Source organism: Triturus cristatus, chromosome 4_2, assembly GCF_964204655.1.
Source record: "Triturus cristatus chromosome 4_2, aTriCri1.1, whole genome shotgun sequence".
NCBI lineage: Eukaryota > Metazoa > Chordata > Amphibia > Caudata > Salamandridae > Triturus > Triturus cristatus.
The window spans coordinates 253,656,409-253,671,909 of record NC_140586.1 but is presented as its reverse complement, the minus strand read 5'-3'; the positions used below and the strand labels follow the sequence as shown (position 1 = coordinate 253,671,909).

The following is a 15,501-nucleotide window of genomic DNA, read 5'->3' as shown; positions in this document are numbered from 1 at the left end:
TTTTGTTCATCATCAGAAATCGGGAGACATCGTTTACAACTAATGCGATACAACGCATTCCATTACAATGCGGTGGTTACCACGACTGCATTGTTACATCGCAAACCATTACAACGCAAGTCGCTACAACGACTTGCTGTAGGGGGCAGAAGGTGTTGGATTTAAAATCCAACACCTTCCTTAATGTTGCACAGACAGGAGTTGGAATAGTAAATTATACTATTCCAACATTCAGCGCCCCTTACAGCAAGTCGTTGTAACGACTTGCGTTGTAATGGTATGCGATGTAGCAACGCGGTCGATGTAACAACCGTGTTGTAATGGCATGCGATGTGTAGTAAGCGTTGTAACATCGCATATTCTCAGAAATCATATGCATGTTCAGAATGAAACGGTATAAAAACCTCTTCTGTTCGATTTAATAAATTATAATGTTACTTTGTGTATACAAATCTAGGCCGCATATAGGGTACACATGACAACTGACTTGCCTCTTAGTTCAATCATTGTCATCATGGCTTGGGCAGGAGCGGTTTACTTTTGATAAATACTTCTCACTGCAGATACACAATCTGATGTAGTAAGGAGAAACGCTTTTGTGTGTTAAAAAAAATATGTTTTGGGGAATTTTGAAGACACCTTGCCATAGTCCAACATGATGTTTGTTGCATTATTTATATACCAAATATTTTCAGGGCTCAGCTTGTGAATGGGCTTTTAGAGCCGACCTTTGACTCTGCTCTGCTCTCCCTGTTAATTTGTTGGCTCGTCAACCTGGTGCGATAGTTAATATTTTTATATTTTCAAGTACAGGTTACAAAAAAAAAATACATTCTGCCACCTAAGTGTGGTGGACATATATTTGCATTTAACATTTTAAATTAGAAACATTAAACATTGCATATAGTTTAATATAATAATCTGGGCATAACCAACCACTATGGTTATATTGTATGTGAAAGTGCTCCTTCATTAGCACGTTTGTGTAGGTATTATGTTGACTAAGAGGTTGAAACGGAGAATGGGTAAAAGCTTGGATAAATGAACGAATAAAATGATGAAAGGTAATGAGTTACCAAATGTATGAAGAGTTAATGAATGAGTGAGTACGTAGAGGGACAGAAGATGATGTCAATGAGATGATCCTAATTCTTCAGAATGTGGATTTCTATATGGTGCAAAAAATATCTTAATGAGCTGGGAAAATATATTCCCCAGAATAAATCTACACGAATAATGTGCCATCTTGGTCGACATATAATAAGCTGCAACATACAAGTGAATGGCTAAAAATCTATGCGCACATTTTGGGAGATAGGCTGCAAATAAAGATGCCTGATGCTATTAGCAGGTCCAAGCACTCTTTGCACCATCGCCGCAGGGTGTGCTGTATTGTCTGCTGTATGGAGATGCCCAACCTGAGGCATCTTTACGGAAAGATGAATCCATAGCACTTTTATAGGGTCAATTAACCTTCATAAAAATGGCAACGGAGCCACTGTTTTAAGATTCAAATTCCTGATCTGTAAAGCAATCTCAGAGCTAAAGAACAACATCATCAATTGCACATTATCCACTTCTCTTACCATACTCAACAAAACAATGAAATGTCGGACATAGTATCCCAGTTGTATGTTGCTTACTGTAGCAAATCATTTACTTCTTTTGTTTGGCCCTCTTACACCCTTGCTTTGTTTGGGCACAGATGTGTTTCTGCAGCGTGACCATAAGGTAATACCTTGAAAAGTTGTAATCACTGCTGACTGAGTAAGGGGCGAAAAGGGCATAAACTAAATGATGAAGTCCCCAACTTACTACTTAAAGCTTCCAACATGTTGCTTGTGTGACAATGTGTCTTGTAGTTCAGAGGACTAATGCATCCTGTGCTAGGTCCTTTGTTTCACCAGGCAATCATAGGTTCAGATACATTCTTGTGGCTCTACTTAACCTTTCTATTTTTCCATGACTGATCGAATTAGCACCATGTTATCAATTCAATCTATCAAGTCTTTATTTCGTACAATTTGATCATAAAAGACAATAAATAATTAAATCACCATAATAAAACAAGGGCTCCGATACTTCACAATCTATATATGACATAAATAGTAAACCATGTTTAAAACACAATACAAGCAGGTTTATCTATCTATAAAATGAGCTGTGCATGCTCTCTATCTATCAATACTTTTTTTAAAGAATTAATACAATTTAATAACAATTCAGTTAAAATAACAGGACCCATATATCCTTGTACTAGCTAAAGAATGATTATAAAATACAGTACCATGCGGAAAAATGCTAAGTAGAAGACTGTGCATTAAATGATCACTGTCGCAGTCTACTTGCTATCAATCTTACGCCGGATTCTCCACACCCATCCTAAAAACTTTGCTAGGGCGATCACGATTACCTCCTGTGTGCTCGTTTTTAATATTCGCAGTGCAGTAGCACTCGATCTGGTACCCATGTTGACACAAATCGTTTTGAGCCATTTGCTTCGTGGAGAACTATATGCAGGACTGACAAACAAAATATGGGGAATTGGTTTGTCCTCTATCGGGCAGGATGAACATTTACTATTTTGGGAGTGGAGCCAGGTATTAGTGAAAGCTTTTATAGGTAATGTACCTATCTGAACTGAAAGAATAATTTCCTATCAATGGGCTTTGTTATGTAGTTCCAAAAATCTTCAAAAACGGGTTCCAACTTGTGTTCCAGAAAGATGCTAGTCAATGATGATACTTTGGGGGAGCACAAGTTCCCTGTTCTAGTCATAGCCCAATATGCTTCCTTATAGGCTTTTTTAGAAGGAAACTTATTATTCATCGGGTCTTCCCATAAATGCCTCATGCCCATATTCACCAGAGAGCTTTTCACCCGCTGCAACCAGCTGATCTTATGGGACGTGTCGGCGTAGCTGATGTCTTTAAGGGCTAGGGCATAATGAGCTAGCTCCGGGGTGGACCATATTCTTCTCCAATATGCCAACGGCCTAAATGTTGCAACCTCAGCCAGGGGGTTACACCCCAAATCAAAGTATAAGGGAATGAGTGGAGTACTTTGAGGAAGGCCGGTTAGGCCTCTCACAAATCTATTTTGGGCTAGGGCTAGTGGGTGCAGATTTTCGAACCCCCAGAGCTCCGCACCATAGAGTGTAGAGGCCATGACCTTGGTGTTGAATATCTTGAGTGCGGGACCTACAGGTATTACATTTTTGTAATCTGTCTAGTGTACTTGACACCTCTTCTTGCATTTTTCCGAGGGAGATTTTATTCACAACCCGTGACCACCTTAACCTCCTCTTGTCAGTACTTAGGAAAACCTTGGCTGTCTCGATTACACCAACCGTGGGGAAGATGTTACATAACCGGTTGCCTTGAGTTTTAGCAGAAGTGGGTTATGATCACTTTCATTGCTTGCACAGACCTCCATGTCCACTAAAGAGGACCAGTTTCCTATATTGATAAAGATGTAGTCGATACGGCTACTCCTTAAACCGTTGTCATAAGTATGTGTTCCTAAAGGTCAGAGGGGGTGCGTCCATTCACTGCCCTAACTCCCTTTTCTAGACTAAGTGCTTTAAGTTGGAGAGCTGCCTCAGTCCATTTTATCAGTGTCAATTGCTTTTGGTGGCGAGAGTGCGCTTTACAAAAAAACGGAGGTTATGTGTAATCAGATTAAGAAAGGATCACTGGCATGAAACCAGTGTTTAGGAGATAGGTAAACAAAGTGAGGCGGGACACACGTTTTTTCACCAATAGTTCCTCCTAGATGGGGCTACCCCAAAGCTCAAGACACACCATCACCCAGGCGCTCATCTCTAGATGACTGAACAATGGCAACACCCTCTATGCAGGGATCGTAGCTTACCTCCTCCGACAACTACAGACCATACAGAACGTCACAGCCAGACTCATCCTGGATCTCCCTAGACGAACCCACATCACCTCCTATCTCTGGGAACTCCACCGGCTCCCTGTACAGAAAAGATGCCAGTTAACGCTCCAGACCCATGGACAAGGCCCTACACAACTGTGAACCTGCCTACTTGAACCACTACCAGAACTTCCATCAGCCCACCAGACATCTCTGATCTGTGTATCTTTCTCTAACCCTCACCCTCCCACATCCGACCTACCAGATGCAGGGTCCACTCCTTCAACCAACCTAGCATCAGAGCCATAGAACAAGCTACCCTTTCACCTATGGACCTCCCCATCTTTGCCAGAGTTCCAAAAGTCCCTGAAGACCTTGCTATTTGGGTGGCTTTTCATCTGGATCCTGCCAGTGCCTGGACACCCTCACAAATGACAAGTAGCACTCTACATCTACTGACTGATTACATACCTTCAGGAGCCAGGACTTGGCATACTCTCCGCAGGAAGGCTTCCTCCACAAAGGCAGGTGGGGGGCAGCTGATCCCAAGGCTTGGGTCCTTGCTGTCCACATCGAACATAATAACATCATAACAACAGTCACCTGGGGATACAAAACCAGATCAGTAGTCGCATCTTCATAGGGATCTGAAGACATTCAAGCAAAAGGATGCAGGTTTTAGGATTTCTCTCTCTTCTAGCAATTTTCTTTGTTTGCCATTGCAAGTTTCAGTCATCTGCTGTTTCCTTACCAGTGCCTTTCAACTTCATATCTTACTGCTTCCATGAAAAAGACAGACACATGGAAACTGCAATGTTCTGGTACCGGACCTCAACAACCACTGCACCAACATCTTACCCGGTAACGTTCGTTTCACTATATGTGGTGTGTTTCAATATGTAAATAATTTATTTAGGTCAATGCATCATGTATGCAATATATATATATATATTTTTATTTCTATAACAAACTCACATGTGACTAGACGGAGAAAATATCCAAAGGGAAAACTAACAATGAACACAAGGTAGAAAACGGACAAGAAAATACAGCAGGCTACCTAAAACAATCTCGATAGAGGCAGACTATATATCCATGCGTACAACCAGCATTACTTGTATTTGAAAAAGCAGCTTCTTTAAAACATCGTAACTGTTGATATTTCCCAGCCAATGCAATTTCGTTCTTATTGTGAGAAGAATTTTTATAGAGCTATGGGAGGGACATGGCAAAGGAACATGAAATGAGAATTGCACGCTCTGATTTGGCATAAATTTAGAACCCAGGAGGCTTTCTTTGCTAGGAATCTAGAGACTGAGCACATGGTAATTTTCTTCCCCCAGGTGGAAAAGCATGGTCAGGAAAAGATGATGTTAAGACAAAGTAATGTATTTCCCCTGGGGTGAGTGGGCCAAATAAGGCAGAGTTTAGAGTTTCCACCTGTGCTCCACGAGGGCCTCAGACAGTAATCTCTCCACTGGAGCAGTGTGATAACCTTTCCCACATACAGGAAGGGCTTCTTTGGCCCTTCCCATGGGGTCACCAGAGAGACCCACATGTACATATGGCTCTTTGTGAGAGCAGGTACCACTTGTGCACACAACCCGCATTAAGACACTCAAAGACAGATCTCGCGTATTTTCTCTCGACATGAGTAGTTCATCTAAACCAGTTTTTTCTTTGCATTATTATAATTGCAGTACTGTTTATTTTTATATACATCCGGGCTACAAGTGCCACAATGGTAAGAAAAAACATGAACTGGCCAGATATCTCAAGCATGGACTCAGGCAAACTGTAAAAAGTTAGTCAAAATATAAGTAGTGTATGCCTTCACAGCTTCAGCTCTGTAATACCAATTGGCTAGAGAGTCAGGGATGTGGGGCTGCTTGCTACAGAAGACAGACCAGGGTTTCAGCAGCCAGAGATTCCTTTTGGCAGGCATCCCTGCATACCGCAACCCAATTTTGCAATGGCGCATTAATGTTTGCTGGTGGGTGGTCCCGTTAACCACTACTGTAATGCAGTGGAAGATACCCTCGTCTGTTGTAACAAACTCTCTAAAGTGGGAACTTGAGCCAGAGACTTTCGCACCCATCAGTCAAATCTGGTACTACAAGTCAAAGAAATGGGTGAGAATCTCAATACAATTCTGCATTCTTACTTAGGTTGGTCACAAAGAGATTCAATCAGAATATGTTGCAATAACCATGTATAAGAAAATATTTGTATTGATTTGAAAGAACACTCTTGAAGCTCGGGCTGCACCTCAAATGCCACAGTTATCCCTAAAATGTTTGTCTAGCTCTTTAGATTAGGAATAATCCCATTTGTGAACAAGTTTGTCTCCAAGTTGAACATAACTCAAACTACCCATTCTGATATTTTCATGAATCTGGAACATGTCCTCTTTACAATAACCCGCTCCAAGACTGTTAGACCACCGTATTGGTTCCATTAACCTGGCAGCCAGTCCTTACCTTTCGTTGCCAAGCTGTTGAGGTACTCTAGACCATCCGCAATGTGCACCTTCATCCGGTCACCCTGGCAAAAACCAAACCACCTGCAGGCCACGTCCAGCATGGAGGGGTCGATTTCCACCACGTCTACCCGGGACTGCGTGAAGTAGTCGTGGATGAAAAGAGGCAGGCTCCCTCCACCAAGACCTATCACGAGCGCTGTAAACTTGCTGCCTGAAGGAACAACAAGCATCAAGACACATGGCTAGATACATTGTTTAAACAAACATTTATAAAGTCTCTAAGATTTATTTACAACTTCCTTTTCTTATCCCTTTTCCCTGCTCCCCATGTTTCTTCATATCAATCTTTACTGAATTTGGCATTACCTCCTCGCTGTACACAAAATCAAAGCTTAAGGCAGAGGCACGTGTGCATCTTTCAGTGAATAGACTGTGTAGGTAAGCTTCTTGGTGCACCCCAATTCAGCAATTCCAGAGCGCATGATTGTGGGGTTGTCTTCTCTGAACAGAGGTGCGTGGGAAGTGTTTTCTCCTCCAGGGGTTCCAGTGTCACCTTATGGATGAGAAGTGCAAGGGCTACTTCCATGAGCAATGTGGGTCTCCTCAGAGGTGCTGAGCGGCAGATGGCCCTTTATGAGCAACATAGCATGTCATGTAGTGGAGAAGGGGGGGGGGGGGGGGGTTGGGGCAGAACTCTATAAAACTCTGCAGGTAACCGTTGCACTCTGTGTCCTGCAGTAATGTGGTGCCCCAGCTAACAAGGGGTAAGATCCGTGCCCTCTGCAAGCAAGAGAGTGTCTCCTGCAAGCGAGAAATTGGCTAAGTATCCTACCAGAGCACTGTGGTGTCTCCACTGTGGGCAAGAGGTTACACAAAATCTCTCTCGGAATATTACAGTTTGACCTTCGACTATGTTAAAGTGACTATTTACAGTGAGTGATGTGGTACCCTACAAGAAACAGAGGGTGGAGCAGTTGTTTCCTACGATTAATGTGGCATAAATTCTCTGGTGGACAGTGATGTGCTATAAATTTCAGTGCACCACACCGTTCGGGAAAATAATACTACACAGTGGATTGTTAACACTCAGCCCTAAAATGGCACTGGAAAGAAAAGGAACTAGGTATGTTGTCGTTAATATGACCTGTAGACTGATGGATGAGGGGGCCAAATCAGTAGTTTTCTCGTATAAGGGAGTATCTTTCTATAGCATGGGCTGTGGGGTCCTCACAACAATAGAGACGATTAATCTTTAAGAGCTCTTTCAAAGTTTAGTCTTTTGGCAAAACTGCTTCCCGACATGTTCTAATCTGGACAGTTTATCGTAATACTCAAGCATAGCTCAGTGTGACTGTACGTGTCATATGACAAGTAGAGGATGAAAGAATGTGCATGTGGATGGTCCTTCCCCCCCTGGGTTCCTGCCCTCTTACCTGGTAGCTGCTCTGGGTTCTTAAAAATCACCAGCCCTGCCAGCATGGCCTTGTGATGCTCACAGCAGAGGTGGCTCTTGTCTATAGCCCCGATCTTAGGAGCCGTGGTGTCACCAGGAGCTGTTCCCTCTGTGGCTTTTCGCCGGTCTTTCTTCTTCTTCTTTTGAGCTGCGCTCATTGGAGAAATAAAGATATTGTTATTTAAGGGCAGTTGAACAGCACACAACATAGGGCAGAGAACAAAGTATAGCGCACTGATGAATCATCCCAAATCCATGCGCCTGGTGCCCTACGATGAAACACATTTCTTGAGAATGTGAAGAAATAAAATGGGAAAAGGTATTACATCCCTATCAACCTTTACCCAACCCATAGAATTGTCAGGCCAGGCTCGGCTGCTCGATTCATTCACTGCTGCTGTATGCCACAGACGAGCCCGGACTCTTTGCCTGCCGTCCTAGTGAGTTAACATCGGTTTGACGAGCAGAGAAATCTTTGCCTGCCGCCCGCATGATTTATTGAGAAGCACCAAGAATAGAGACGGCATTGCATACCTAAAGAGATATAATTGACGAGCATCGATTGATACCTGACTTGTGGTTCATCTGATATACCACTGAGGCCCCCTGCAACGTAATTATCCAATTGAAGCCCTTCCAGAAAATCTCGCCGGAGGGCTAACACTCCGAAGGGCCCTGATAACATGTGAATTCTAATCACAATAAGGCCGTCACTGCTTGCCTTATGTCCTGATGAAGACCCATACTGACCTTACATTAGTGCAGCACAAGGGTTGAAACATCGACTTATATTTGGACCAGTACATAGAACCTGCGTTAAAAGGAATTTCTCCATCACGCGGCTTTACTATAAATATTCAATCCTGCTGGCCATGTTCAAATGTTTCTAAATTTCAAAACTATTGCACATATCACGCACATTGTCACTGAGCACTTATTTTTTCACTGTGTCACTATTTATCATTACACTGTTGGCTGACGGCCTCTCATAAGATATAGATGCATATATATATATGAATGACGTAATTTATATATAAAGAATTGGAATTACATACAAACTGTTTGGTGTGTTGTTTACAGCATAACATTGCATATTATCTAAATAACGTGTGAATATGCTCAATGCGTAAAGGAATTCTTTCACCCAACGGAACCACTGTTTACCTTATAGCTCGATTCATAGAGACATGCCCACCCACAGGGCTGTAAGAACACCACCTGCCCACAATATCACTGTACCATCACAAGTGCATGTTCTAGGTGGAGCAAAAGCTTCAATAAAATGATGTCAAATACCCATTTTTAGTTTATTCAAACCTCATATTCTAGAATTTACTTGCTTTTATATATACACTTCAACACATTTTGCATGTTCTTTTTACATTAACATTGAGAGCATGTTGTAAACTTTTTTTTGTGTTACGGATCAAAACTGATTTCAGAAAATGATCCTGCCAGAAAAGTAATTTATTGTGATTATAGTTGAGTTTTGCCCAATGAGCCAAGCTCGTTCTTCCTCCCCACCCCCCTTGCAGATTAGGTTTGGGTCCGGACCCAATGAATGTTGTGGAGGTTCCCTAAACATTTGACAATCAACATAATATAAAACGAAACCTTAATAAACATTTGTTTGCACCTGGGCACCTCAGTTGCATTCAACTCCCGCTCTCCAGTATGGATGAAAAAATACACACTATGGCCAGATTATCAGTGGGAAAATTACAGGGGTGCAACAGTGTTAACCATACATCTTGGCGATCTGATCCATGCACACAGAGTGTACTGTAATTTACGCCATCACTTGTAATCATGACCCATCCAAAATGACAGAACATGTTAAATATTTATGTAAACAGGAGAAGGCTGGTCATGCTTAGTTAAGCACCTTCAGTTCCTGTGAATGCGAACAACAGGTGGAAATTCGCTTTTTCTGGAATGGCAAAATGGTATTCTCCACTTAATATACTTCTTGGGCTCAGTGTGAAACGCCAGAATCAAGACTTGATCAACAACACACGCCTGGGAGCACCAGTTCTCCAAATACTGCCAGAAATTGAATATTTGTTCATAATGGGGTGAACAGACTTATTTTAGAAAGAAGCATATTTGAATACAAATTTGCAATATGGGCAAATGAAACTTTATACACATTTAGTTACTAAATATGCACTTATAGCACACAACCGTGCAGTGTTAGTGCTCATTCATGAAATCTTTACAAAACACAAGAGCCTAGCAGCCCTTTTAAACACTTCATAAATGTTGCCTTAAATTTTATATGCTCAAGTGCAATAAATCAAACTACGTTTGCTCTTCTTTGAAAAAAAAGTACTATGTGTTTGGTTGAGACAAAAACAAAAAAGTAAGCAATTTTGTTCTACATCTTCAAACGTATCATATTTTTTTTGTGGATCTGTTAAATGACCGTATGAAGTCCACCCATATCGTATTTAGTGAGTCATGAGCAAATATATTTCACTCAAAGTCATTAATTCGTAGTAGGTTAGGCCCATGGGGGTATCTTTGAGTTGTGCTGTGGCACCGCCCCCAAGGTTACAGTAACTCCAGTTTCCTGACCAAGTACCACAACTAGTGATCCGGTCTGTGATCACATATTCATAAGTGATGACTCTTAGATGGGTCCACAGAAGTAAATTGTGTGTCCTCACCTTCCCTCCCAGGCTGCCTTAACCCTCATCCGCTTCATAACCCAACACTAATTATTTGGACACCTGATTACTGTAACTGCTTTCACCCCCCTTTACTGTTTCCAGCCCCTGGTTATGGACCCCTAGCTCAAATACCAACAACCTGTCCACCATGCCACGGGCCCCAAGAACCTTTGTCTACCAGGAAGTGGCTGGATGGCTCTAAACCTGCAACACATCCTGGTTCTCACCTGTAAGGCTTAGAATCTGCAGAGGTTGATGAGACAAAGGACTCAGCTTCTAAAACCATTGAGAAACTTTTAGATTCAGTTTCTTTGGCATGATAGCACCCAACCACGTGAACCAGCTTCAATCTCCAAGAATATGTAGGTCATCTTTCAAACCCTCAAGCGGAACCTCAAGAGACACTTCTCCCACTATATCAATTCCATCCCAGCATAATTAACCCTTACAAAGCAGCAGAGTCATCCCAGACTCGTCAGGCATGGGCAAAACAAACCACTGATTATTAATCATCTATTGCTGTGGTCAAACATTTCCCCCAGTATTACCCACATCATTTCTTTAATACCAAATACCACTTATTCAGATGTACCACTTGCTGCTGTTTAATGCACAGGTTGTATCTGCAGCAATTCAAAGAGAAATATATATTAATACGTGTTCAATACATACATACATTTAGAAGAAATGAGAGTGCTAAGGTGCAATTTGGAGGAAACAGGTAATATGCAAAACGTTATCAAGCTTCATAATACAAAATCCATGGCAAGAGGCAACTGACAGTGAACCGGTATGAATGCGCTGGCTGGTTTCCCGGCCCCACTCCAGTGACGAAAGGCAACAGCTTACACATTACACGGTTTACTAAGCTAGGTCAAAACAAAGCACTGTGCAAGCTGGTACCAGCCTGGCAAAGATCCTAGATTCTCTGAAAACAAAACTGCAGTATCCACCAAATCACAAAGGGGCCTCCAACAATTGCTGTGAATAGGGCAAAAACCAGTAAACCAGTGTTAGACCTGTCAGCCCTTTGGGTGGTCCCTCCTCATCATTATTTATTTTGTCCCACTTTTGCCTCAAACCCTGTTTGAATTTTTCCTTTTTGGGAACCACCAGACTTTTTCGTGTTGCTACAGATTCAGGGAGCCATTTTAGCTACCCCTGAAACTTCTGTCTGAGGGCCTGAAGCACAAAATGGTGGCCTCCTGTGACATCACCAGCATCCACTGGAACCTACCAGCACCTTCCAGAACCTTCCAGGAGATTCCAGAACTGTGTGACAGTTGGAAACCGTTTAGAATGTTGGGAGGATAAGAGAGGCAGTTGGCAGTTGGAGCTGGCAGTTGGCACCTGACTGGTGAAGAGAGAGGAGCACAACAGTGAAGGAGGAAGGAGTGAAGCAGCAGGGGTGGAAACTTGTGCCTGGAGTGGGGTCCATAAACCCACCCTTGATACTGGTCCCTACTGATGGATCCCAGCCTATAGCCCTGTGTGGGAAGAAGACAGAAGAAAACCATCCTAAGGACCTGGACAGCAGGAACAGGCCTTAGAACCAAGAAAGCAGCAAGATTCTGACCTGAGAACTGGTTTCCCTGGAGTCTGGCGTCGAGTAGCCGAAGACCTGGAGCCCGAGGTGGAGAAGCGGCGCTGACTGAGGTAGCAGACGTCGTACCCGGAGCCGCCTGAGGTCGTAAGAGGGCGCCGACGGAGGTCGAGAGGAATACCAAGGGTCGAGAAGGAAGTGAACCGAGGTCGAGTGAGCGGCGTCATCGGAAGGGTGAAGTCCGCCCTCCGGAGTCGTCGGAGACCGAGGTAGAGGAGCACCGGAGGTCGGGAGTGAGGATCGCACTCCGGAGTCGCCCGGAACCTGTGAGGAGGAACACCGGAGGTCGGGGGTGAGGATCGCACCCCGGAGTCGCCGGAAGTCGACAGCGAGGCCAGACCGGCCGACGTCATCGGAGCCGAGTGCGCCATCGGACCGGAGCCGCCCGAAGTCGACATCGTGAAGAGACTGCCCGACGCCGTCGAATCGGAGGTCGAGTTCGAACCGAGGCCACCGACATCGGACCGGAACCGCCTACCGGCGTCGTCAAAGAACTGACATTGTGCCGAGGCCGCCGAGACCGAACCGGAACCGCCTCACGGCGTCGACACGACTCCAGCGGCGTCGGAACATCAGAAAAGGGCAGTAAGTGGAGTAGAGGGCGCCTAAGGCCCTGTGGAGACCTGAGAGACTACTCTAAGGGGCTAGGGAGGTGCTGAAACCCACCTGACTGTGCCTGGGGTGAACTGGGACTAACCTAGAGAGGTTGTGTGGAGAAGGGAAGCCAGGGCATTGGAATTCCCCCCTTTGATCTACCTCAGTTTAGGCCTCAGCCTTTGCCTCAGCCAGGGAGTAGAACCCCCCAAGCCTCCCACACCCTACAAGCTGTGCCTGGGCCAAATCAGCCCTTAAGAATTGAAGTGTCATCTGATTCATGAGTGTGGCTGTATACTTCTAATTACTTATTGGGGATACTGTATTTATTAAGTTCTTATCTATTTATTGCTGCACTATATTTATAGGTCCACAGGACTTGTTGGTGTACAGTATTTATTGGTACAGTATTTATTGGTACAGTATTTATTACCTCAAAGTATTTAATTGTCTGTATATATTGCACTTGTATTTATGCCCTGTTATTTATGATCACCCCTATTTATTTCAGCAAACAGCAATTATTTATTTGACCTGCTCTATTTAAGAATTTGTATATTGTGATTGTTATTTATTTTCCCAATCAGCAACTAAGAGAAGAAAGATAAAGAAAGCATATTTTCATAATTTTTACGGTGTAGAGTCGTTTTTGGAACGGATGCACGCATGGTTACTGTATGGGTATATTGTATGCTTAGCACTGCGCCTGTTTCCTGACCACTCGAGCCAAGCTACCCCATTGTGTCGGGAAGGTCCACCACCACCCTGCGGAGTGGGAGTGGGCTGTTTCCAACATAAATTGGTGTTCAGTGGTGGGATAGAGCTGTGCCTACATATACTCAACAATAACTGTGGGTAGTCCATAGGCCTACACCGGGAGTTTTCTCACAGCGGCCTTCCTAATTGTGGGTTTTTGTTTTTTCCAAATTTACTCTGGTGGTGGGAGGAGGTATTATTTAAGGTACCCCCCTGCATTGTTACTGCACAAAACCTGTCCTCTAACCTGAGTGGGCAAGATGGAGTTTGTTCTTGAAAATCTAGACACGTACACTGTGGCCCAACTCAGGGAGTTTTGCCAGCGAGAGGGGGTGTACTGTCCCCCAGGAGCAAAGAAGGGTGCACTTCAAACCAGCTTAAGGGCTTGGGGGGAGGCACGCAGGGAAAGCAAGGCTGAGGAGGAAGACAGGGATGGAGAGCCTGACCCCGAGGGGGCTGAGATGTACCAACCTGAGGTGGGGAACCTGTCAGCAGGGCCCAGGACACTTTCTAGGGGGGGCAGCCGTGCCTCTAGTGGGGGCTTATCCAGCGTGGAGTTAGCAGATCGGAGAGAGAAAAGACAGCTCACATGGGATTTAGCAAAGCTGGAGAAGGAGAAGGAGGAACAGAGGTTGGCTCATGAGACGGAGAAAGAGAGGATGGCTCATGAGATAAGACTGAAGGAGATAGAGCTTCAGATCCTAAGAATTGGGGCACCAACTGTTCCTAATGGTGGCAGCCAAAACCAAGAGTCCACCAGGGAATCCAAACCCTACCTGCCAAAGGACATTGTAGCGAGCTATGGGGCGGGTGACGACATCGCCAAATGGCTCGCAGCCTATGAGGTCTCATTGAGGGCCCATGGGGTTCCAGTGAAGTATTGGGGAGGGGGATTGTACAAATACATGCCTCCAGCTGGTAGGGATGCTTTATTGGCCCTCGAAGAGGAGGAGCAAACCCACTACCCCACCATGAAACTGGCGCTCATCAGGAAGTTTGGACTAACTCCGGAAAAGTACAGACAGAAGTTCAGGGGTAGTCACAAACTGGGCACACAGAATTGGGTGGACTTCCTGGACTATGCAAAGAAGGCACTGGAAGGTTGGATTCAGGGCAGTGAAGTAAGGAACTACGAGGAGCTGTTTGACCTAGTACTGAAGGAACACCTACTCGAGAAATGTTTCCCTGAACTGCGGCAACACCTGGTGGATAGCAAGCTGACCAGCCCCCGGAAGCTTGCTGAGGAGGCGGACATTTGGGCTAGTACCCGGGTGTCCACAAGGGGGACTGGAGGGGATACTCAAAAGGCCGGACAGGGCGCCCCCCAGAAGAAAGAGGGAGGGGAAAAGAAAAAGGAGTTCTCCAAAGGCCCCCAAAATAACTTCCAAGGGAAGGGAACAGGATTCACCTCTAAGGCTAACCCACCCAGAAACCCTAATCCTGGCCAGAGTCAGCAGCCAAGGGTTGTCCATTGCTACGAGTGCGGTGGCGTTGGACACTATAAAGGAGATCCGAAGTGTCAGAAACGATCACCCCCTCCCACTGGAGGAAAGCCCCCCGGAGTAGCTAGTGTAGTGCTCGGGGAGGAGATGCCCTTAACTAAGGGAAGGGAGTGGGCGGGTGTCACTTTAGTGTCCCTGGGAGAACGGGAGATGGTTCCTAAGATCCAGGTGCCCGCAAATACCGCAAAGTATGGGCAGTGGATCACCATCAACGGCCAAAGAGGGGAGGCTCTGAGAGACACAGGAGCCAGTATGACTATGGTGCGTAGCCAACTGGTGTCTCCAGAGCAGGTAATTCCCGATGTACTCCACCCAGCCGCGATGGCTGACGGCAGAACAGGTCACTATCCAGTGGCCGAGGTTCCCTTTGAATGGGGGGGGGTTGCAGGTTCACTTCGAGTTGCCGTAAGCCCTGCCGTGCCAGTCGATTGTCTGCTGGGCAATGACATGGAGCACAACGCTTGGAAGGAGGTGGAATACCGGACTCATACCGAGATGCTGGGTACACCTGACTGGGCCTGTGTTAGCACAAGGTCCGAGACTACCCGAAGAGGGAGTTC

The 15,501-nt window shown here is 44.9% G+C and overlaps 1 protein-coding gene across 2 annotated transcripts in view; it reads right to left on the bottom strand.

Moving 5' to 3' along the window:
• The window catches only part of METTL13 (methyltransferase 13, eEF1A N-terminus and K55), a 118,357-nt gene that overhangs the window by 7,281 nt on the left and 95,575 nt on the right, over positions 1-15,501 (bottom strand). The window contains exons 5-8 of one of the 2 annotated variants that reach the window (XM_085601445.1): positions 7,795-7,962; positions 6,360-6,572; positions 4,351-4,482; positions 3,897-3,979 (exon numbers count right to left, since the gene is read on the bottom strand). In XM_085601445.1, the coding sequence (XP_085457571.1) occupies positions 3,954-3,979; positions 4,351-4,482; positions 6,360-6,572; positions 7,795-7,962 (539 nt within the window). In that variant the 3' untranslated portion in view covers positions 3,897-3,953. Of the gene's footprint in view, positions 1-3,896; positions 3,980-4,350; positions 4,483-6,359; positions 6,573-7,794; positions 7,963-15,501 lie in introns of those variants that run through there. The other variant, XM_085601444.1, reaches the window with a different exon arrangement.